The sequence below is a fragment of the Somniosus microcephalus genome, chromosome 1 (genome assembly GCF_052327205.1).
Source record: "Somniosus microcephalus isolate GS21.2 chromosome 1, FLI_Smic_1.0, whole genome shotgun sequence".
Lineage (NCBI taxonomy): Eukaryota > Metazoa > Chordata > Chondrichthyes > Squaliformes > Somniosidae > Somniosus > Somniosus microcephalus.
The window spans coordinates 115,269,320-115,294,557 of NC_140987.1; the positions used below are offsets into that span (position 1 = coordinate 115,269,320).

A 25,238-nucleotide genomic window follows, 5' to 3' on the forward strand; every position below is an offset into this window, starting at 1 on the left:
AAGAAAACTACTCGGCACTTGGTGTAAGCATTAAACAAAGCTTTAATCAACTGTTTTACAACATGGAGGTCTAGTTGTGTCCTTCACTAGTTCCTGTTAAGAATGTCCTGCGCAAGCTGGGCCCTTGCCCAAGTATTTATACTCTCCCTGGACAGCGCCACCCGTAGGCCGCTCAGTATTATTTCATAAGTCTTCCTTTCATGAATGACTGATTCATGTCAGGCAGTAAGGTGGCAGATGGAGTATAATGTAGGGAAATGTGAGGTTATTCACTTTGGTAGGAAGAATAGAAAAACAGAATATTTTTTAAATGGTGATAAACTTTTAAATGTTGGTGTTCAGAGAGATTTGGGTGTCCTCGTGCAAGAAACACAGAAAGCTAGCATGCAGGTACAGCAAGCAATAAGGAAGGCAAATGGCATGTTGGCCTTTATTGCAAGGGAATTGGAATATAAGAGTAAGGAAGTCTTGCTACAATTGTACAGGGCCTTGGTGAGACCACACCTGGATAACTGTGCACAGATTTGGTCTCCTTATCGAAGGAAGGATATACTTACCTTGGAGGCGATGTAACAAAGGTTCACTAGATTGATTCCTGGGATGAGAGGGCTGTCCTATAATGAGAGATTGTGTAGAATGGGCCTATACTCTCTGGAGTTTAGAAGAATGAGAGGTGATCTCATTGAAACATACAAGATTCTGAAGGGGACTGACAGGGTAGATGCTGAGAGGTTGTTTTCCCTGGCTGGAGAGTCTAGAACTAGGGGGCATAGTCTCAGGATAAGGGGTCGGCCATTTAAGACTGAGATGAGGAGGAATTTCTTCACTCAGAGGGTTGTGAATCTTTGGAATTATTTGCCTCAGAGGGCTGTGGATGTTGAGTCTTTGAGTATAATCAAGGCTGAGATAGATAGATTTTTGGACTCTAGGGGAATATGGAGATCGGGCGGGAAAGTGGAGTTGAGGTCGATGATCAGCCATGATCTTATTGAATGGTGGAGCAGGCTCGAGGGGCCGTATGGCCTACTCCTGCTCCTAATTCTTATGTTCTTATATTCATGTAGATCAAATGATCTCTGCTAGAGGTGAACCAAGACATAATCGTGAACCACTTGATCATGAACACATACATGAGTTTTACTCAGTTCAGACTTCAGAAACTGAAGTACCAGGTTCAAACAAGTCTGAGACAGAAACATGATCATCTTTGAGTTCGGAACCAATACAAAACAGCCCAAAAATTGGTTCAACCTCAAAACCTTCTGTAAACAGATCAGGAAGGCTCTGCAAACCTGTTATTAAACTGGATTTGTAGTTCATTTAAAAGAAAAAAAGCCAGGAGTTTTTGTCATGTGGTGCATGTAATGCTGGGAAAGGTTGGACCATAGTTTTGTTGTATTTGAGAGGGGAATAAATACATTTTTTTAAAGGGGGAAAGTAGTGTAATGTATTATCACATGGTTTGGTATGAGCATGCTCAGTTCGCTCTGGCCTAATAAAGCAAGCACATGGACCAGCAACTCATCGTGTCTCTGTCCTTCATTTGTTCTACCAAAGTATATTACAAAAATTTACCCACATATTCCGCTCGATCGCAGAGGCTGAAAGTTCAACTTCCAACTAATGGCTGTCAGTACACTGTAACCCTGAAGTGTTGATAGCAACTAACTATCATGTGAATAAGAACAATTAATTCCCATAGTTAATATCCATTTAGCCCTAATAAATGGATCCTGTGTTAGACTGTTTCATTAATGTCTTGGTAACAAAGAAGTCCATAAGCTCCTTGCACTTGTTGTTAGAGGTGAGCATGGAGGGGGCAGGGGAGACAGGTTAAGGAGACGGTTGGTAGTGGAGAAAAGATGCAGTTCATTATCTTTGCTTTCCAGGATGATCCTAGAGAAGCGGATGGTTATGATAGAAGACAGCAAGTCCCGGTAGAGCTTGATGCAGTCAAGCTGTAATGCAACCAGCTGTAATGATGGATAACTAAGCCAATTGTGCATCAGATACATTCAAGACTTCAACCCTTGGGCTTGAGGGAGTAAATATAAGGACCCTATCAGGGGAATGACCTGGATTGAAGACACAAAAGGTTTTACTGGGGACAAGGGAATCAAAGGTGGAGGTGTGCAAGTGCCTGAGAAAATCAACAATTGCAGAAGATTCATGGCAAATAGAGGCCCAACTGTTAGGCGGTTGGGAGTCTGAAAGTGCAGGTATAAGCGACTTAGGGTAGAGTTTTTTCCATGGGCAGACACAGAAGGAAATGGGTTTCGAAGGGGGTGGGGGGTCTGTGGGTGGTGAAGGACAGAAGGAAGTGGTCGGAGATGGCCTTGTCTGTGATCGAGACCATGGGAGTAGTAATAAAAGCGCATGATTGTGAATGTCAGACAAGGACAGAATCAAGTCAGCTTTGAGGTCTCTCCACAATCAAATAAGCTATTGACACTCAGGCCTAGACTTTCTAGGTGTGTACTGCCAGTTTTCCAGTAGATCCTGGACAGATGGGACAGAAACTGTGATCAGAGGCACACTCTACTGTCTGCCCACTGTTTACCAAAGGGTGGGCCTGCCAGTTGAAAACATGCCCATGCAAATAAAAGCATAATGAGAGAAACCAAGCCTCCGCTGTGTTCCTGTCATTTGTTCTGATTAAACACTGGACACAGTTAGATCCTGTTAGATTCCGCTGTCCGGTATTTACACGTCGCTGGCGGGACAAAGAAAACATTGCTGGCAGCAAGGGCCTGTTCTATGGCTCGACAAGCACCGCCATGCACAGGCCGGAGAATAGCGTTAACCTTTTACTGGCAGCTGTGAGGCTGCCAGCACTCCCACACAGCAGCAGGCCTCTGTGGCCCTATTGCTATTGATTTCCACCTCGACTGTGGCAGGACTCCATGGCAGTGTCTGGGGAGTGTCCCTCTAGTGAGCAAAGTCCTGCCCCTCTGGAGATGCCAATCCCAGCTGAAAGCCTAGGGCTCATTGTCCAGACACGAATATGAAGAATGGTCTTCTTAAAAAAGTGCCTGTCGAACTGTATCCAAGCACGAATAACTGCCTTCAGGATAGGAGAAGGGAAAAAATTTACAGGTCCAATGATATGAAAACTGAAAGTTGGAGCTGATCCATATTTACTGCCGGCTCTCAATGAAGAAGCTTTATGGCACTTTCTTTTGTTTTTGATGTGGGGGGAGGTTGCACATAAGCATATGCAATTCAGATACTGCGTAAATGTGTCAGAAGTTGTGTGAATACATCAGCCTCTCTGTGCGCAAATACTTTGTTTTGTTATAAGTCAGGCAGAGTGGCCAATGGAAAGCATAGGATGGATCTGATAGGGATGAATATGATCATGAATCTAAGCATTTGGACTGTTCTGTTGTCTTAATAATAAATCTTACTTGACTGATTAATATCACAAATAGCAGATGTTTACGCAGATTTTGTCTCCAGTGTGACCTTTGACTTTTAGTATAAAAGGATCTAAGTGTCTTATGAATTCTCATGAAACAACGCTGCTGCATTGTTTCAACCATAGCTTCGATAACAGATGTTCCTTTTCTTCATTAATCAAATTCACTGAACTGCAGTTAAAGTGCTAGGATCCGGGAAAAAAATAAGCTTTTGTAAAATGCTACTTTTGGAGGAATTGAGGGGGTGAAATTGGCCTTTGCCAATAGCATGAAATGGCAATAACAAATCAGCAGCCAGTTTTACATCCCGCCTGATTTTCTTTTCAAAGCGGGCAAGGTGTAAAATGGGCTGCCGATTTGCTATTGCCCATTTCACGCTACCACCCAATATCAATTTCACCCTCTGAAATTCCAGCAGGTTTGACAGACAGATATGATTTGCAAACTGCTTTTTATTTTTTCGCTGTATGGTTGCCTTGACTGGTAGATTAATGCGTGACTGTTTTGATTGATAGACAAACACTTAATTGTGTGAGCACTTTAACTGTCAGATAGCTGTACTTTTATGCTGCAAGATTATTCACAAAAAGAGTTTTGGCATTATTTGTTTGTCAGTATTGAATGAGATGTCAGAAAATTGTAACAAAGTGAGATTAAAATATTCAGTGATATACTGACAGCCCAAAGTGTTCATTGACAGATCAGGCCCTCAATAAAGTCCAATGAAAAATCTAAAAGAAGATGGCTTGTCACTCTCAAAACTATTATACTTGAATTTTTGGATTTCTAAAATTGAAGGAAAACTCCTGATGTCACCATAAATTTAATAAGGGCCGCGAATTTCCCAGTGGAGGTGGAATGGTGGCGGGAGAGCTGGTTTCCGGGTTCCAGTCATGAACCCAGCTGCAGGCTTCCCGGCCAATTAACAGGAAGCATTTGATGACGTGTCATCAGCCGGTTTCCTTAAAGGGACCACGGCCACATGGAGTTTGACAGTTGTTCTGTCAGTGTTTGACAGCATTGAGGTGCTGCAAACACTGACAAGCACTGCACAAGGGTGGACGCTTGCACCTAGGCTCTCCAATGACTCCCTCCATATGCTTATGGAGGGAGCCACAGCATGCAGGGAGGTTCTCTTCCCTTCCAAGGGCCGAAGAGACCTCCCCAGGACACCAACACAGCCTGGTTGCACATTGCACGAGAGGGCAAAAACAGGATGTCGTCAGGGGCGCCAACCTTTCAATGATCTCAGTGGATCACTAAACGAAGCCACACTGTGCCACTCAACACATGGTGTCGGGTCAGTTCTCCGCTGACAGACCTGACACCTGGGAGACTCACGTGGAGACGGGCTGACAGCGGGTTTCCTACCTGCTGTCAATCTTTGCTATTTTGACAGCGGACCCGCCTCCAAACACGCCCTCTGAGCACCGGCAAATTCGCGGCCAAGGTTTTTTCAGCTGTGTCTTATGCCACCATTTATACTTCAAGACAACAGCTATTGCTTGAATGTGCCTCCAGTGTAAAGCCTAATTTAGAAAGCAAAATATTTTCTAAGTTTTCATTCCTTTTTTTAATATTGAGAAACCAACATGACAGTATAGGCCCACATAGCAGGAAACCATCAAGGTTAAAGAGTAGAAAGAAAATGAGTATGTCAGTAAGGGTGTTGCCAAGCCTGGGTTTTAAAAGTCTGTAGGTTGTAAAATGAACAGTGACCGCAATATTATTAGACTCAATTTGATCAGACAAACCAAAGTTGTCAAGAATTTAATGCTGGTTGCAGATTTCAAGAGGGCTAGATTTGCAAAGAGGGCTAGATTTGCAAAGATGGCGGAGGACAAGAACTGGATTGATTAGGGAATCCTAGTAGGTGGGGATATTATAAGAAAATAACTCTCAGGTGAACAAAGGAGAGGCATCAAGCTCAGCTAAAGGCAACAAGAGCTCCAATCAGAGCAGCCAAAATGTTATTTTATTGGAGACTCTGATTGTGGATAACTGCAGTAGCAATAGTAAAGTCTTTTAGCTATACAGTATTAGGAATCAGAGCAAGACTAAGGATTGTATTGGGATGTTGAAGGATTCCTCGGGACAGTTTCAGTTGAACTCTCATGATATGGCAGAGGTTTTAAATGACTACTTTGCATCAGTCCTCACTCCAGTAGACTATTTTCAGTTACCACTAAAGCAATGTACAGTTGACTCTAAAGTTATAAATGTCAAAGTGAATGTAATCCTGGAAAGAATAAGGGGTGTCAGAACAGATTGGGCTGCTGGTGCTGACGGCATTTAACGGAGGGTGCTTGACGAGATGGCAGCTGTGATCAATGAGCCCCTTTGCTTATATATTTACAGTTTGCTAGAGTCAGGGATTGATCCTGGACTGGAGGGAGGTTCATGTTGTGCTAATATTCTGAGAAATTACAGGCCCATTAGCTTCAGCTTGGTTATATGCAAGTTGATAGAGGGCATCATTATAGATACTTTCTACGACCACCTGGACGGAGAAAAGATTATTAAGCAACATTGCTTCTGGAAGAGGTCATATCTCACCAACCTGATTTAAATTTTTGAGGAAGTTACTAGGTTGGTGGATTAAAGTAGCCCGGTTCACATTGTATACTTGGATTTTGAGACAGCTTTTAGCAAGGTGCTACACAATGAGCAGCCTTATAAGATAGAGTCCTGTGGGACTGGCAGTCAGACCTTGGATTTAATAAGGAATTGATTGCATTCTCGTAGGCAGAAGGTTGTTACTAATGGTAGTGGTTCTGCACAGAGACCGGTTACTAGTGGTGTCCCACAGGGATCAGTGCTAGGGCTGTTGCTCTTCACAATCTTTATTAATGATCTGCATGAAGGCATTGGGGGAACTATCCACAAGATCATGGAAGGTACAAAGATTTGTGTGAGCATTAGAACCTTGGATGAGAAAAAAACAACTACAATCAGATCTAGCTGCAATGGGGAATGGGCCCTCGTCTGACATTTAATGTAGATAAATATAGTACAGTATTATGCAAGCAGGTAGGGCTAATGCAAAGCATATGTATACTATCCAGGGTTCCAAACTGAAGTCTATGAGCTGGAAGGAGACGTAGATGTTATAGTACATGAGTCTCTAAAGGTTTACGACTACTGCAACAGAGAAAGCAAATATAAAGTATTAGGATGTATTGCTGGGACGATTCAATATAAAACCAAAAGCACTATATTGTTCTTGTATAAGAACATGGTGAGGCCTCATCTGGAATACAGTGTCCAGTTTTGGTCCCCTCACATATTGGGTGATACAGAGACCCTGAAAAAAGGTTCAGAAGATGGCCACTAGATTAATACAAAGCTTAAAAGCCCTTAGTAATCATGATAAGCCTGGAATAACAACAGAAAATGCTGGAAACACTCAATAGGCCAGGCAGCATCCATGGAGAGGGAACCATGATAGGGTTGCCCTTGTCCTCACCTTTCACTCCACTAGACTCCACATTCAATGGATCATCCTCCACCATTTCCGCCACCTCCAGCGTGATCCCACCACCAAACACATCTTCTCCTCCCCTCCCATTTCAGCATTCCGAAGGGACCGCTCCCTCCGCAACACCTCGGTCCACTCCTCAATCACCCCAAACAGCCCCTCCCCTCCCCATGGCACCTTCCCGTGCAAGGGCAGGAGATGCAACACCTGCCCTCTTACCTACTCCCTTCCCACTGTCCAGGGCCCCAAACACCCCTTCCAGGTGATACAGCAATTTACTTGTACTTCCCGCAATTTAGTATACTGTATTCGCTGCTCACAATGTGGTCTCCTCTACATTGGGGAGACCAAACGCAGATTGGGTGACTGCTTTGCGGAACACCTCCATTCAGTCCGTAAGGGTGACCCCGCGCTTCCGGTCGCCTGTCACTTTAATACTCCGTTCCATTCCCACTCTGACCGCTCTGTCCTCGGCCTCTTACACTGTTCCAATGAAGCTCAACGTAAGCTCGAGGAACAGCAAGCACCTCCTCGTTCGATTAGGCACTTTACAGCTTTCCGGACTCAACATTGAGTTCAACAATTTCAGACTATAACCCCTGCCCCTATTTTTTCACATGACAGCTGTTGATTAATCTGCCATCCTCATTTGCAACATTTAATCTCTCCTGCCTTCCACCCTAGCACAGACCGTTCCTTTTGTTCTTTCTTCCCCTCCCCCTTTCCCTGCCTCTGCACTTGCTTAAAACCTGTTACATCTCTAACTTTTTCCAGTTCTGACGAAGGGTCAAAGACCTGAAACATTAACTCTGTTTTTCCTTCCATGGATGCTGCCTGGCCTGCTGAGCGTATCCAGCATTTTCTGTTGTTATTTCTGATTTCCAGCATCCGCAGTATTTTGCTATTGTATGATAAACCTGGAGATCTGTGTCTCTTTACTCTAGAAAAACACTGATGACAACAACAACAACTTGCATTTATATAACATCTTTAACGTAGGAAAACTTCCCAAGGCGCTTCACAGGACCGTAATTAGACCTTGGATTTAGTAAGGATTAGTAAGGATTCCCTTAGGGGAACAGTAGCATAGTAGTAATGTTACTGGACTAACAATCCAGAGGCCTGGACGAATAATCGGATGGGCAATAAATGCTGGCCTTGCCAGCGACACCCTCATCTATAAAAACAATACAAAAATTGACACATTAGGACAGGTGACCAAAGGTTTGGTGAAAGAGGTAGGTTTTAAGGAGTGGAGAGGCAAAAGAGCTTAGGGCCTCGACGACTGAAGGCACGGTCACCAATGGTGGGGATGCATAAGAGGCGATAGTTAGATGAACGCAGTGTTCTTGTAGGGCTGGAGGAGGTCACAAAGATAGGGAAAAGAGCAAGGCCATGGAGCGATTTAAACATGATAGCTAATGTAGGTCAACAGTAGACTTCAGGGAGGTCTTTAAAATACTGAAGAACCTCAGATTCGGACCAAGATGAGCCCCAGCAGCAACAACAGCAGCAGCAGCCTTCTCCTCACTGATCTACCACTCCACAGGAGAGGGGGGATCAGCACAGGGATGCACCTCGCAGGAGGCGATGCCCCCAACACAGGGTATATAGGCAAAGGATCAGCTTCCTGGACATGATTGAACACCAGTGCCTCAGGAGGCTCAGGTTATCATGTCGGTCGTGGCAGACATTTGTAGCCTGCTGGAAGAAGACCTGCTGCAAAGTGGACCTGGTGGACATGCATTACCAGTGACTGTTAAAGTTGCCACCGCCCTCAGGCTCCTTCCAGGGATCTGCAGGAGACATTTGCAGGATCTCGCAGTCGGCCACCCACAAATGCATCACCCAGGTGACCGATGCCATGTTTGCCAAGGCAGGCACTTATGTACACTTTGCCACTGATGAAGCCAGTCAGACTGAGCGGGCGCACAGCTTTGCTATTTACGTCACTTCTCTGATAGTTCCGCTGATCTTTCACCAAAATTACAGCAGGAAATCAAAGAACTTCATGGAACTTCTCCCCATTGATTATTTAAAAAAGAGGACAGAGGATATAGACAGGGTAAAATAGGTGACTGGCATTCTGGCGGTCAATGCAGAAGATTGAAACTTCCTTGTAGGAATTAGCAGCGTCTATAAGAGGTGGTGGTGCTACTGCATTAGCTAACTCAAAATGATCTACCATCTATTTTTGTGGTAGATTCTTCCCATGACAGTGAAATAGGTTACCCTAAGTCTGGTACACAGTGACCACATGTGGGACTTCTAAATATTTGAAAACAACAAATCCACAATGGATGAGTATGTAAACCACAATAGTTTACTGCATTCTTGCTTCTGGGATATGTAGCATTCCAATTTCTACCCCAAAGAGTGATCAAAGTGTGGAATAAACTTCCAGATAGAGCTGTGGAGGCAGAAACCCTGGATTGATTTAAGAAACAATTGGATGCTACAATGGAGGCGGGGGGGGCGGGGGGGGGAGGAAACGTTGGGATCTCTTTGGATGGATGAATTAAGATGGCGCGAATGGCCTTCTTCATCTGCAGTTATCTTGTGATAGCGCCATGAATTTTAGTAAACAATAAACACAGAGTCAGGTGCTCACCATATAAAGGATTCATGAGCCCCAGGTGAATTACCATCTGCTGCACATGGTGAATAATAAGAATTTGACACTGAAGGTGACAGATGGCAATGAGATTAATTTTCAGATGAAATAGTAACTCCGGTGAGCAATCAACTAGGGTGCCATGGCAACAAGTGATGAAACAATACACAAAAAAGCACAAATAATTTTGTTTGCTCAGTAAAAATATTAACTACGTATAATTCATCGCTACTTATACATATGATATACTTTGCAAAACATTACGTAATCAAATTTCTGATAGAATCATAATATTCAATTTAGTATGTGCTGTCTTTTATTTTGTGCTGTTCTGTAAACACTAAAGGTGCATTTTTAATAAAATGTCTTCAAATTGTAGCACTTTAAGCATCTGACTGATTTATTACAAGCTTTTGTTGATTGTAGCACTTGACTGATAATATTTTATGGGGGAAAAATTGGGTCGCGCCCCCTTTGGGGCGCTAACTAAGTAACGTCCTGAAAAAATTAGTGCCCCCGCGCCCGAAATTCTTGGGGCTCTACGAGTGAATATTACGGCATTATGTGCCGTGGCACCACGCTCTGCGGCACATCGCATCGCGGTACTGCAGGCCTTCCGCCCCTTATTAAAGGGGAGGGGCCTAGTGAAGCGCAACCCGGGGCCCAGCTGGGCCACCAGGGATCGGAGTGCCGGCAAAAGAGCCTGGCACTCAAGAGAAATGCCGGGCTCACGGAGTGCAGCTGGCACCCCGTGAGGGGGCTGCACAGAAGGCCGAGGGCAGCAATGGGTGCAGGTGCTGGCAGGTGGCCAGCAACAAAAATGGCCGCCCGGCACCTCCCCTTTAATTTGCGCCGCCCCGGCTGCAGGTAGGCCCCCCCGACCCTGACGGACATAGCGTCCGACTGTAAGTCAGGGGCGCTACCGAAGATTGCAGACGGGGCGCAAGCGGGGCGCTGCCGGGGCGCAAGTGGGGTGCTAACGGGAGGCGCAAATCAACTGAATTTTTCCCCATGAATCTATTAATTAATTCTCAGGGAAAGAGTCAGGTTCTGATTAAAAGTGTTCATTAAACATTTTTAAAAATTTGTTTCTGGATGGGAAAGCATACTTGGAACAATTTCTAACTTATATGGATAAAATGAAAATATTTCTATTGTTGCAACAAAATATATATTGAGAAAAAAAATGCAGAGTTAAGAGGGTTTTATGAAAGGGAAATCGTGTTTGATAAAGCTACTAGAATTTTGTGAGGGTGTAACTAGCAGGGTAGATAAGGGGGAACCAGTGGATGTAGTGTATTTGAATTTTCTGAAGGCATTTGATAAGGTGCTACACAAGAGGTTGTTACACAAGATTAGAGCCCATAGGATTGGGCAATATATTAGCATGGATTGAGAATTGGTTAAAGAACATAAAACAGAGAGTAGGAATAAACTGGTCATTTTCACGATGGCAAGGGTATAACTGGTGGAGTGCCTCAAGGATCAGTGCTTGGGCCTCAGCTATTTACAATCTAGATCAATGACTTAGATGAGGGGACTGAGTGTAATATATCCAAGTTTGCTGACGATACAAAGATAGGTGAGAATGTAAGCTGTGAGGAGAACGCAAAGAGCCTTCAAAGGGATATAGATCAGTTAAGTGATTGAGCAAGAAGGTGGCAGATGGAGTATAATATGGAGAAATGTGAAGTGATCCAATTTGGTAGGAAGAATGGAAAAGCAGAATATTTTTTAAATGGTGAGAGACTAGATAATGTTGCAATTCAAAGGGATTTGGGTGCCCTTGTACACAAATCACAGAAAGTTAATGTAAAGTCTGTGGGTTATATGGTGAATTAATACACAGACTACAAGGGTAACTTTAACAGGACTTTACTATTCGAAGGTCAGGGCGAATCTGCCCAATAAATCCTTACACAGCACTTATATACCGGTGTGGTCACTCCCGGTATTACAGTATACAGCAGCCAAGATAAAGTAGTGCAACACCTAAAATAGTTCTCTTAAAGGTGGACGGTTACATACAATAGTTCTCTTAAAGGTAGAACGGTTACATACACTACAACCCTCCCTTTTTAGCTTACAACATACTTATTCCCCATTAAACATAACATCATAACATCTATCCAACTTCATTTAAAAACAGTTCACAGATGTAGTCTCTGCGGAAAACAGTTCACAGATTCAGTCTCTGCGGAAAACAGTTCACAGATTCAGTCTCTGTGGAGGCGCCTCCTGTGCTTCTTGACTCGGTCCGGACAACGCCTCGGCGGTGTAGCAGTTTCCTGTGGTGTAGTCGGTTCACGTTGCTGGAGTGACTCATCCAATAGTCCTTCACTGGACTTAACAGCTTGAACTTCCGTCACTTCTGAACCAGCATTGTTGACTTCTAAAAGCTTGAGTACCTTGGGAAGTTTTTCTACTTCCAAACTGATTTGGCTCCGTTCGGAGGGACCACGTGCGTGATCTGGTAGAGGTGATAATGGTTCAGATGGGACATCTTCTTCTGTTTCGTCTTTTCCTTTCCTGCTTCTTGGGGACTCTCTGTGCTCCGCTGCCAGCCGCATGCACAGTTCCTCCTCCTCTTTCTCCTGTTGCCTTAGCAGCGCCACCATCTCCCGGTGTTTCTTAGACTTTTTGTGATTCTTCAGGGTTTGTGCACTTTGGAAGATTTCCCCACAAGCTGGACAGAACAGGTCATCGTTATATTCGGTGTCGTTCAACAGGACATGGTAATAATCGGTGTCGTCCTGAGCTAGGCCAGCGAGAGGGTCTTTTATTTCCTCCATGCCCAGCTGGACGTTAGCCAGCTTTTGTTCCAAGTCCCGACACCTCTCCTGAAGAGACTTCTTCATGTGTTCAGCTTCCTCCAGCTTTTTCTGGGCTTCCTGCAAGTCTTTTATTAATGACCTCATTCGTGATTTCAATGCTTCAACTTCCTTCGGAGATTGATTGATCGTACTATTCAATCCCTCTACTGGAGCAGCTGTTTCAGCATTTTGTTGTTCGACATTGACGTGAGTCAGCGTACTTTTGGCATCCAAGGGTTGCTCTGCTGCCATCTTCTCAGTCTGTGTTGCAACCTCAGCTATTTCAATAACTTTTGAGAGCTCCGAACCCCTTTCCTTTGAAGATTGAAGCTCGTGTTCAAATTGTTCCCATTTCAGCGTCTTGTCCCTCAGCATATGAAGGAGTTGGCTGACCGTTAACTCTTCTGACCTCATCCGTTTCCCAGTAGCTGCAGGGCTGTTTATAACCTTGCCCTGGGGCTCCTTTGCTGTTTCTACTTCGCCATCATCCGCAGCCTCCACCATTCGAATTTCCACAAATGAATCGTCCGGTGATGCTGCACCCAACTTCAGTAGGAGCTCGGAATTCATGGCGACCAACTCAGCCTTTTCTGCCTGCAATCTGCTAACAAGCGCCTTCAGTTGCTGAACATCTTGCTCCACCAGATTAGAGCACGCACCTTCAGAAACCGAATCAGCTTCGATTCGTTTGGCCTCCTTGCGCAGACGGTTTGTGTGCTCCTGCTCCCTTTTCTCCCTCAGCTGTTTCTGTTGTCTTTCTAGATTCTCCCACTCTGTGTCAAAGAACGTTTTCATTGCTTTTATCTCTTGCTCGAGACGGCAACTCAATTGTTCTAATTGCTGTTGTAATTTGAAATGGAGTTGAGTTCGAGCCCGGTGTTCCTCAGACTTGTGCATGTCTGTAAACTGGACAGACTCAGAATTCTCTGCCAAACTATGTTGTTGTTGTTCAGTGGAATTCTGTTCTGAAACTTTGTTCTCCTTTGAAGCATCAGTATTTATGCACTCCTTCGTTTTTCCAACCTTAGTCAGCAAGTCCATTTTAGACTTGTCTTTCGCACCTGGGCTGGTCTTGTCGTCATCCGTTTCAGAGTCTGAGCTGATTGTCTTCACTGAGTTCTCACTCGTTATTGCTTTTAGGTAGTGCCCTTCCATGTTTATTTCCCTGATCCACTCCCATCCCAGAAGTGGTGGACCTCCCTCAGGTAGTACATATAAGTCCATTCCTTGGTGTTCTTTGCCCCTGTCTCTCACCTTGACTTGTATCTTTCCCATGGGGTATACTTTATGCCCCGTGTATGTCTGCAATACGATCTTGGTATCTCTCAAGGGTATATGTGGGAATAGCCGGTTGTAATCCCTTCGATTTATGACTGATAGGGCTGATCCTGTGTCCAATTCCATTTTCACTTGGACTCCGGCTACTTTTAGTGTGACCCAGATAGTTTGTAGGTCAGCTTCCTTACTCACAGTGTGAATTCTCAGACTACCCAGTTCCTGGCCGTTCGGGTCTGAATCCGAATTCTGTTCATCTGAACTCTTCTCAGCCACCTTGTGTACCTTGCTGTACTTTTCCTGCGGTGACTTTTTTCTGTTGTTGGTCTTCTTTCCTGACCGGCATACTTTAGCTATGTGACCAAGCTTGCCACATTTTCTACATTCCTGGTTTTTAAACCAGCATTGGTTCTGGTCGTGTGTTGTCTTCCCACAACGATACCATTTTGTTGTACCCGAAGTCATTTGATCCACGCTGAGTACCGCTGCCTTCAGCTGCATTTCCGCAGTGCCTCTCGCGGCTGCTTCGTGTGATGCTGCAATAAGGACAGCCTTGTCAAGTGTAAGATCGTTCTCTTCGAGCAGTCGCTTTTGTGTTCCTTCCTTCGACAACCCGCACACGAACTTGTCTCTCAATGCCTCTGTCAGATTTTCCCCAAACTGGCAGTATTTCGCTAGTCTACGCAGTTCGACCAAGTATTCCGCGTTGCTTTCCTCTTTCCGTTGCGTTCTCGCATAAAATTTGAATCGTTCCGCCAACATCAGCGGTGTGGAGTTCAAATGATCCTTCAGGACAGCAACAATATCAGCGAAAGTCTGATCCGCCGGTTTAGCTGGTGATAGAAGATGCTTCAATAGCCCGTATGTCTTCGCCCCCATTGCGTTTAATAAGGTGAGAGCTTTATCATCATCTGCTATTTTATTGGCCTCACAATATATCTCGATGCATTCTACGTACGTGGCCCAATCTTCCACCTCGGAATCGAAGTTGTTGATGTTACCATGCTTAGGCATCTTCACTATCTTTTTGAGAAACCACAACGAATTTGTTCGTTACTTTTTTTTTTCCAAAAATGGCGGTTTCCCGTGCTTGTCTTCTTCCCCGCCCACTTTCAAAATGGTGGTTTCCCGCTTCTGTCTTCTTCTCCGCCTACTGGCGGCTTCCCGCGTTTCTTCCCCTGGCGGGAGGGGTAAGCTTTCCTTCGGGCGACGACCGCTGGCTTTCGGAGTTCGCAGCCTGCGCGCCGGCTTCAGTGCGTTCCTTGTTCCCTTTTCTCGGCCGGCAACCGGCGCTGGGGACAACCCGTTGGCGGCGAACAGTTCCAGCCGCTGGGCGGAATCTCGCTCGGTCTCCCTCGCTCGGTCCCGTTCCCCCTTCACTCGGGCTCTGTCTCTCCCTCAGCGGCTTCCAATCGCGCCTCCCAGCCCTCTCGCAGTCCGGTCCTTTCCTCTCCCGGCTGCGGCTGAGTTCTCTGCGGTTTTATTTATTTTTATATCTTCCCGCGCCTTACGATCCCGGTCGCAGCGCCTCGTGGCCTCGGTAGCTGCCCGGCCTTTTTCGCCGGTCGCGGTCTAGCTGTCTCACGACGCTGTTGCGTCTCCCAGCCCGCTTGTAGCCCGGTCTCTCACACCGGCTGCGTTCCCGCTTGTACTGCGGCTTCCGTGCCGTACGCTGCCCCAGTCTCAGCGCCTCTGGGCCCGACTTCTGTCCGGCTCCTTTCCCCCGACCGTGGTCGAGTTCACCGCCCTTATCCTCCGTTTCTTTTTATTTTCCCCCTACTCACAGTCAACGTGGCCGACTTGCTTCTCTTGGCTGATCGGCTCACTCACCGCCGTGGCAGAAGGGACAATAACAGCCTGTTGCTGATAGAAGGCTTCGTGTCTGAATCCTTCCTTCTTCCTTGCTCTGCAGACTCGAGTCTTCTCTCAGCAGAACGACGAGGGCGGGTGCCTCTTCTCGACGCTCGTTAACTGCTTCGGGTGTGTCGCTGCCGCAGGGTAAGATCGAACCCGTCGCCACTGTAAAGTCTGTGGGTTATATGGTGAATTAATACACAGACTACAAGAGTAACTTTAACAGGACTTTACTATTCGAAGGTCAGGGCGAATCTGCCCAATAAATCCTTACACAGCACTTATATACCGGTGTGGTCACTCCCGGTATTACAGTATACAGCAGCCAAGATAAAGTAGTGCAACACCTAAAATAGTTCTCTTAAAGGTGGACGGTTACATACAATAGTTCTCTTAAAGGTAGAACGGTTACATACACTACAGTTAACATGCAGGTACAGCAAGCAATAAGGAATGCAAATGGTATGTTATCTTTTATTGCAAGGGGGTTGGAATATAAGAGTAAGGAAGTCTTGCTGCAATTATATAGGGCTTTGGTGAGACTACACCTGGAGTACTGTGTACAGTTTTGGTCTTCTTACCTAAGGAAGGATATATTTGCCTTAGACGGGGTGCAACAAAAGTTCACGAGATTGATCCCTGGGATGAGAGGGTTGTCCTAGGAGGAGAAATTGAGTAGAATGGGCCTATCCTCTCTGGAGTCTAGAAGAATGAGAAGTGATCCTATTGAAACGTATAAAATTCTTACAGCGCTAGAACTAAGGGTCGGCCACTTAGGGCTGTGATGAGGAGAAAAATTCTTCATTCAGGGTTGTGAATCTTTGGAATTCTCTGCCTCAGAGGGCTGTAGATGCTTGGTCATTAAGTATATTCAAGACTGAGATCAATAGATTTTTGGGCACTAAGGGAATCAAGGGAAATGGGGATCAGGCGGGAAAGTGGAGTTAATTTAGAAATTCAGCCGTGATTTATTGAATGGCGGAGCAGGCTCGATGGGGCAAATGGCCTACTCCAGCTCCTATTTCTTATGTTCTTATGAAGATATTATGGGGGCAATTTTAACCTAACCCGCCATCGGGAAAGTGACAGGATCGGGCGCAACACTAGTTTTCCATCCCGTCCGATTTTACTCTCCATTGAAGTCAATATCGGAAGGGGTGTAAAACCGCTTTCACCCAATCCTTTGGGTTTCCCACCTGGTGAGTTAGGTTAAAATTATCCCCAGTATGTCTTTTCTTTCTAAAATATATATTTAAAAGTCAACACTAGGCTTCGCTCCCAGCAACTTGGCTTTCGAAATTAGTTCCAGAACTCTGGTGCCTCACCCAAGTAATGAACAGAGGTCCAGTCTGACCATAGAAATCTCTGCATCATTATCGCCATCTCAAGATTATCCCTCACCTTGACGTACGAGAAAATATAAAATTCCACAAAAAGGATTTTACTTTGTTACTAAAAGACTTATTTTGCACTGACTCCAATCCCATCATTGAGCAGGATAACAGGGAAACACCAAATATATATATAATATAAAATAAAAAATAAAAACAGAAAATCCTAGAAACACTCAGCAGGCCAGGCAGCATCTGTGGAGAGAGAACATTTCAGGTTGGTGACCTTTCATCAGAACTAGAAGATGTTAGAGATTAACTGTTTTTAAGCAAGTACAGAGCCAGAGAAAATGAGGGGGGGGGTGGCGGGGGAGCAGGAAAAGAGCAATGGGGAAGGTCTGTGACAAGGTGGAGGCCAGAAGTGATTAACTAACAAAAGGGATGATGGTGTAAGGCAAAAAGGGGTAGTAATGGGTCAAGTAAAGAAACAAAAGATGCGTCCAGAGGAGGTATAAATGGTTACAGCAGAATAGCAGAGGGGGAGGGAAGCATGGAAAATGTGGCAAAGAGGAGGAGGCTCCCATGGATCAAGAATGTGGTGGAGGAAAGGTCGGTAGATCCCAGGGGTGCAGACCAAATATATATATTTTGATCAAACTAATGCAAAAAAGGTTTTTCCCAGTGAAAGAAGAAATATATGTATTTACATAGCTTATTGCACCATTGAAATTGCTTAAAATGCTTCACATAATGAATTACTTTCGGAGTGCAATGGCTATTAATGTGTAGGCAAACATAGCAGCCATTCTACACTAGCAACACCCCATCAACTATTTAAAGGAATGACCAGTTCATCTTTTTTTTTGGTAGTATTGATTGAGGACAGATTGCTAGTCACCAGATCAACTCCCTGCTCTTTGAATAGTGCCAGGGAATCTTTAACATCTACCTGAACCGTCTGGAAAGGCAAAAGGGGCCTCTGGTTAACATCTCTTCCAAAGGAGTGCACCTCCAACAATGCAACGTTCCTTAGTACTGCACGAGTGTATTAACAACAATAATTTGCATTTATATAGCCCCTTTAATGTAGTAAAATGTCCCAAGAGCATAAACAAACAAAAATTTACACTGAGCCAAAGAAGAAGACATTAGGACAGGTGAGATTTTAAGGAGAGTTGTTTATGTACAAAAATCTTGAACAGAATGGTGATCTAACCAGCGCTGTTAAACAAGTTTCTCTTTGTAATACCTGGTAATCCCATAATTTATATCTCTTTACATCAGCTCCTGATCATATTTCTGATGACAGGTGTCAAACCTTAAACCACAACTTACCTGGGAGCTGGAGTCAGGCCAATAGTTTTGACTGGGGTCCAAGTCAGAGATACTGAATAATATAAAACAAGCAACAGGTCATTTAAGTCAACACATTAGTAAGCAAAAGCTTTAACCTGAAACAGATAGGCATACGTAATGAGAGTGTTTAAAATGATTTAAAAATTAGGTTATTTATTGTTAAATCTACCACATCAATTCCAATCACTTACATATGCATAAGTATCTTAAAATGATTACATTACAGACAGCAGTTACCTCAATGAGTTAATAGGTAAATGTACAACATGCTCTGATACTAAGCCATTCAAACCAGGAAATACAGACTAAGGTTCTGTCTGGTTTATGTAGTGTTAGAAAATCTCAAAGAAGCACCAAAAATTGGTCTCTGCAATAGAGAGGGGTGGATGGCAGGGGTGGGGGTGGGAATCAGCCAGAGTTCCTGCTCCTAATCACTTTCCAGTTATTTTATTAGAAAGTGTGCTTGTATGGACATTGTATGATTACAGGATTATGCTCAGCTGTGATTCCCTCGCCCCATCTAATGGTTGATTAGTTTGCCAACAGTTGGGCCTAGATTTGCCTCTGTGCCACGGTTTCTGCCACAAGTGCGTCAGGGTGGGACTCATACCTGCCAGTGTGCCCCTGCTCTGCCCCATGCCTATTTTCCAGAGTCATTTGCCTGGGATTTGCGGTCGGGATGATGGCAAACTGGCAGCGTTCACCGTCATTCCATCTTTGAAACTGACCACAACTTCGGGATGCGGAAATTCCAAAGTTGTGGTCAATCATTGACAGCCCTGAAACAGACTGCGCTGTGCCCCCCACAGAGCCGGCAATCTGTGTAATTAGCCAAATCATTGAAACTGACGAAAACTTCAGCTTTTCCGCAGGCTGTTAAATTCCTCACTAAAATTTGGACCCAAAGGGATTAGGTGTAACTGGGGTTTTGACAGCGTTATTAATGCTAAACAAATGTTAAGGGCCTGGAGAACTAATTAAAATTTTGTGCAGTGTGAAATTTGTCCCATTGAAGCCACATTGTGTAGCAGCAGTTAAGTGAGCAAACAGGATCTTGGTCTGTACTGCAAAAATCTCAGGAAAATATTCTGAGTTTGTACATAGCGCTGGTCTGGCATCACCTAGAATTCTGTGTACAATTCTGAACACTGTATTATGAGAAAGACATCCAGGCACCGGAGAGAGAGCAGCAAAGAGCAAATACATTGAAAGCTGGAATTTGGCACCTGAGTTATTAGAGAGGCTGCAGGAGCTGGAAATGTTTACGAGAAGAGAAGGCGTAGGGGTGATCTTATCGAAACATTCAGGAAACTAAAGGTTATGGACAAGATAAACATCAATGGGCCTGAATTTGCGGTCAGCGGCGTAGCTAAGGAGTATGCTGCAGACATCGCAAGGAAATCCGCACCTACCTCGTGCAATCAAACGCTACAGAGTTCCGCGCAGCGTGCTCCCCCACGGAGCCCAGGAGTGCACCGTTGTGCGTATGCGAACCTAGGTTAACGTGGGGCGGTGGTTCTTTTAAGTCCTGACTCTTAACCAGTTGCCAATCCAATACTCCTCAAGTGAGATTCTGGGTAAACTCAACAGGAATACCGGGGACCTTTCTTTGTCTCTTCTTTGTACAGATATATAGGCCCTGAATTTGCGATTGGAAGCTTCCTGCGGGGAAATGTCTCTGATCCGCAAATAAAATGCCCGCCTACCTGGTGGCCCGGGAGGTAGAGAGACTCACGCTGCTGGGCTTCTCCGGGTATCCACAAGTAGAGGCCTACGTATCCCAGGGGCACAGGCGGTTCACAAGCACCCCTGGGATCATGTGGGCCAGCCTAATGAATGAAAGATGGGGATCCCCATTCATGCTTATGTGGATTCCATATGTACAGAAAATTCTTGACAGATCGCAAGTTCTGGGTTTTTGTGCATGCGCTTCGCGCGTGAAAACCCGGAACTTGCGCGACTCTTACGGGAGCGTACGCACCATGTACGCACCCGTAGGGGGCCGCAATTTACAGGCCAATGATTTCAGTTTGTATTTAATTCAACGTGACTCCGAAAAAAAATTATCATTCTCTCATAACAACAAACGTTTATTACAAATCTCCTTTTAAAACAAAGTATTGCAAAACTTTCATTGTGCCAATTTTTGCTATTACAAACTTCTCATTATAACAATCAATGCAGACCACTCATCATAATAAACTCTGTTATTACAAATTATTAGCTCTGTAAAAATTCATTGTTACAAACTATGCATTGTAAAAAAAATTACACTAAAAGGCTACCATTATAATAAATTCTGTAACTGCAATCTTCTCATGGTAACAATCTGTTATTGTAAATCTCTCATTAGAACAAAGTATGTTTATTCAAAATTCATAAACATCAGTTATTACAAACCTCTTATAATACATACTGGCAATACAAGTCTCTCATTACTTTTCTCTCTGATTATTAACTTGGCATTAAAAAAAGGTTACAAACCACTCAGTTAATGCTTTATTCAGTGTGCTTACACACACTTCATTATGACAACCTCTTAAACAAATCTCCCATTATAGCAATGTCTTGTTACAGATCTTCTTGTTATTACAATTTTCTCATCCATTCCCCTTACACTGTGCAACAGGCTTCCTGCGCCTGTTTGCATAAGACTTTAAAATTTTCAGCATAATTACCTCGCACTAGGTGGGCAATTAGCCCAACTTTCCACCAGCACGTTGATTTGTATGAGGTGAAAGAGGCAGCAAAGCGGGGGAGGCAATTTAGGTGATTAAGAGCTGTTAACAGCCACTTAAAAACTATTTTGAGCTCACCTTTAAATTTTACAAGGTCGCCCATGGGTTTCACGCTGCTCGGGGATCACGTCAGTTCAGCAGGTCAGGAGTTGTGTCACCGTGACATCATCTCTTTACTTGACAGCTGCAAATGTGCTATAAAAGCTCCCATCTCACATCTGTTCACTTTCCAAGGTCAGAAGCTGTTGCTTACTGCATTTGGAAGACAGATTGAACTTTATGCAGGTTGCAAGTGTTTGGAATAAACTCTGGGGAAGAAATTCGGCATGTTAGCGCCTCCCGTTAGTGCCTGGGGGGGTGCTAACCGGGCGTTAATAGGTTTGAGGTGGGACGTGACAAATCCAACGCCACACGCAAAATTGACCCGGGATTTATCGCTGGCGCTAACAGTTAGCGTCTAGGCCTTTAGCGCCTGGCAGATCGTGATGTCAATGACTTTGGAACATCCCGTTAACGGCGCCATTGACTGCACCCACGTCGCTTTGCGGGCACCCCATAACAATCCTGAAGTCTTCTGTAACCGCAAAGGCTACCACTCACTTAATGTCCAGTTGGTGTGTGACCACAGACAGCGAATCCCACCGTCAGTGCCCGCTATCCTGGCAGCAGCCACGATATCTTCATCCTGCGCCAGACCAGTGTGCCAGCACTCTTCCAGCCACCACATCAAGCTCGTGACTAGCTGGTCAGAGATTCCGATCTCCACCTGGCTCATAACTCCCTCCGCAACCCCAACACTCCTACCCAGCACTCATATAATGAGAGCCATGCCACCACCAGGAACATCATCGAGCAGACCATCAGGGTGCTCAAGCAATGGTTCCGCTGCCTTGACTGCTTGGGAGGAGCCCTCTAGTACTCGGCTGAGCGGGTGTCCGTTTTTGTCGTGGTGTGCTGCATGCTGCACAACTTGGCCATCATGAGAGGCCTACCATTGCCACCAGGCATAGTGGGACCACCTCAGGAGGGGCAAGAGGGAGAGGAGGAGGAGGAACAGAAGGAGGAACAGCAGTGAGGGAGGAGGCAGCCACTCAATCGGCCTTCTGGAAAGATGGTCCGTGACCGCCTCATCACACTGCGGTTCCAATAAATTCTACCCCACATCCCGGTTGCTCACCACGTCCCCATCATTCCATCCATTTCGCATGCCATATCACAACGCAAAGCTGAAATGAGAGACACCACAAATTCTGAAAAATTCAATTAATAAATTTATCAACATTCAGTAAACACATATATACAACAACAATATTAACTAATCACCCTTGTGCAAACCCTTACTTCCCCTTTTACAGTGCCTTTTCCTAATCTACTGCTCCTACGTAGACTGTCCCCAGTGGCTGCAGCAGGGCTGGTGGAAGGCTGCCGACTGTCCGTGCGGGAGACTTCAGATGGCCTTGCAGGACGCCCTCGACCAGCACTGAGCCTGGAAGGCCCGGCTGTAGACTGCACCACCTCAGCATGGGCGGCAGTAGTTTGGGCTGGCTGGATGACAAGGGCAATGGTGGATTGGCAGTGGTGGGTGCATGAATGCTGCCATCCTGAGAGAGGACAACAGGTTCCTGCTCCAGTGACCCACTCCCACTCCCCCAGGGCAGCACCTCAGCATCCCTAGCAATCTGTTGGCGCACAGATTGCTGGCCTGCTGCAACACCGTGAGATCCCCGGTGGATTGTGGTGGACCCAGCGATGATGGCAGCAGTCAGAGCTTGCGTGGCATCAAGCTGAGACTGCATGAGAGCAGTCTGAGACTCGATGGCAGCAACTATTGACTGCATTACAGCACTAAGACGTTGCATTGCTTCAGCCTGAGCTGCAATGGATGCTGCCACATCGCCCATGACACGCAGCATGAGGTCTGGGTCCCCATAGTCTCTCAGGGAGTCCACCATCCTTTGCAGACTGCCAAGCATGGGTTCCATGGTGTGCGCAGAGCTCTGTGCAATGTTGGAGATGGACTCCTCCACGCTCCTTACCATTGCCGACAGGCTCTTGGGCACCCTTGGAATTGCACCTATCATCTCGGTGTGCATGCCCATCACCCTTCTTGTGAATGCCTCTCCATCGAGGTCCTCATCTGAGTCCTGCGCAGCAGAACTCGCACACAAACTCGCCCTCCAGGGAGCTGGCTCCCGAGCTACCATTTCTCCCTGGCCTTGCTGCAGCCCACTCGTCCCCGGTACATCACCCAGTGTCTACTAAACTTGCCTCTAAAGATCACGTAGTCCCAGTGTCTGAGGTGGTGCCTGCGGGTGAGAGAAGCACTGACGCGGTGCTTTCTTCCTCCTCCTCTTCTCCTGCCTCACTTTCAGTGGAAGGCTCAGGGACAGTCTGGCCAGCTGGTTGCTGATTATCTGAAAGCATAAAGACACAAGACTCACGTTAAGGTGAGGGCAGGGGGGTAGGAAGGGAGCAAGGAATGCAACAGTATGATGAGCTGAAAAGTGGGAAAGGCTTGTGCTGTGAGGGTGAAGTGGGATGAGGGGAGAGGGGATGAACATATCGTTGTTGCTCCCAAGGGGGTCAACATCACTGATAGCCACGATGCCCACCACCTGGTGCCCAATGACTCTCAGCACTCGCTTATCCAGGTCTGTAAGCTGTTGGATGTTTGCTTCACACACCCCTGTTTGTTCCTGTTCCCTCCTATTGTGGCCCAGCTTGGCCTGCAAGAGAAAGGAAAGTGTGTGAGTGAGTGTGCAGCTGTGTGTTTGGGAGATGTGCCTGCCATAGTTGAATAGCTGTGATTGTAGGCCAGGCGTGAGATGTGGATGTGAGTTTGAGTAGGTGGAGATGCTTGGTGGGTGAGTGGTGGGGGTGTGGTAGTTTGTGCAGTGTGTACAGACTGAGGTTCAGATGCCGGGATGTAGGACTTGTTGAAACGTGTACTCACCCTAACCACCCGAGTGAGGTCATTGAATTTTTTACGGCACTGTGTGGGGGTCCTGAGGACCACACTGCTGGCTGAGACGTCCTGGGCCACTTCCCTCCACATTGCCCTGAAGACATCTGGCAATGGCCTCCTGCCAGCAATGTTGAGAATGAGGTTGTGCAGAATGATTGAACCTCTGCTTTAAGAACTGGAAGGAGTCAGTGTGAATAATGAGTCCCGATTGGAGGGCACTTGAAATTGGTTATTGCTCTGTGGGTAGCGCCCCGCTCTCTGTGTGTGTAGTGCCCGAAGTTAGGTGATTAGCGCTTGATTTAGCGCTCCAGTTCTTTCTTGGCGTGCTAACAATCAACTTAGCAGGAGGTCAGAAGGATTTGCACTTGGTGCTAATTTTCCAACTTTTAAAAATTTATCGAATTTCTAACCCAGTGTCACCTCATTGGAACAACCTCTCTTACCACTGACAGATCTCTTCTGTCATCTCAACTTGACCTGCCATCTATTACATCAGCATCGGTGTCCTTGAAACTATCTCACCTTGGTCCTCAGAATACCACCACGACCAGCCCCAACACCAGCAGTGCCAACAGCACCAACATTCTCCGCATTCAACTGATGCTGCACAGGACACAGGGCATCAGCACCTGATAACATTGCTGCCCGGGACGCCAGGGTTGGCCTCACCATGGCCAGATTTACTTCACCTGACACTGTACATCCTGGCTGCCACATGATGCGCCAGGCTGGCACCACCCCACACCAACACCATAAAGCATCCCTACAATGTCCAAGCCATTCCTTTCACATTCATCGGCATTGCAGGGGGTACCTTTATGCACCATTCACTGCAACTCACTAAGCCACTTCCAAAGGTGCACACAAATCTGTCCAAGAATGCAAAGTGTTGAAAATAAAGATTTCAATGTTTGACACCACATTAACAGAAACTTCACATGAACATTGGCTAAAACACCCAAGTGCCTACCCTTGTGTTTTGTTAGTTGGTATGATTGGACTAGGATGAGGGTGAGTGTGAGGGGTGGCTAGTGAGATAGGGAAGTGATAATGTAGATAAAGAGGGATGGGTGGAGGTGCAAGGTAAGTTGGTGTGAGTAAAGATGTGCAGGAGTAGGGTAGGGAAGGCAGAGTGATGGGGATGTGATGAGTGTCACAGCAGGATGAGGTTGAGTGTGGCTTTGCAGTAACGTTTCGTGATCTACTGAGATCATTGAAAGGTTTGTGCCACTGCAGCCTGGTCCTTCTAATGACATCCCTGCTTGTGCCCTCCTGTGCAATGTGAAACCAGGTTGCGTTGATCTCCTGGGGAGGTCTCTTCCGTCCATGTGAAGGGAAGAGAACCTCCCTGTGTGCTGTGACTCCCTCCATAAGCATATGGAGGGAGTCATGGGA

At 45.8% G+C, this 25,238-nt stretch overlaps 1 protein-coding gene across 4 annotated transcripts in view; it reads right to left on the reverse strand.

The window, feature by feature from the left end:
• Positions 1 to 25,238, reverse strand: part of LOC147124305 (kelch domain-containing protein 3) — a 173,869-nt gene that overhangs the window by 126,059 nt on the left and 22,572 nt on the right. For all 4 annotated transcript variants that reach the window (XM_085984851.1, XM_085984818.1, XM_085984829.1 and 1 more), the window contains one exon: positions 18,120 to 18,171. In XM_085984851.1, the coding sequence (XP_085840977.1) occupies positions 18,120 to 18,171 (52 nt within the window). The remainder of the gene's footprint in view (positions 1 to 18,119; positions 18,172 to 25,238) is intronic.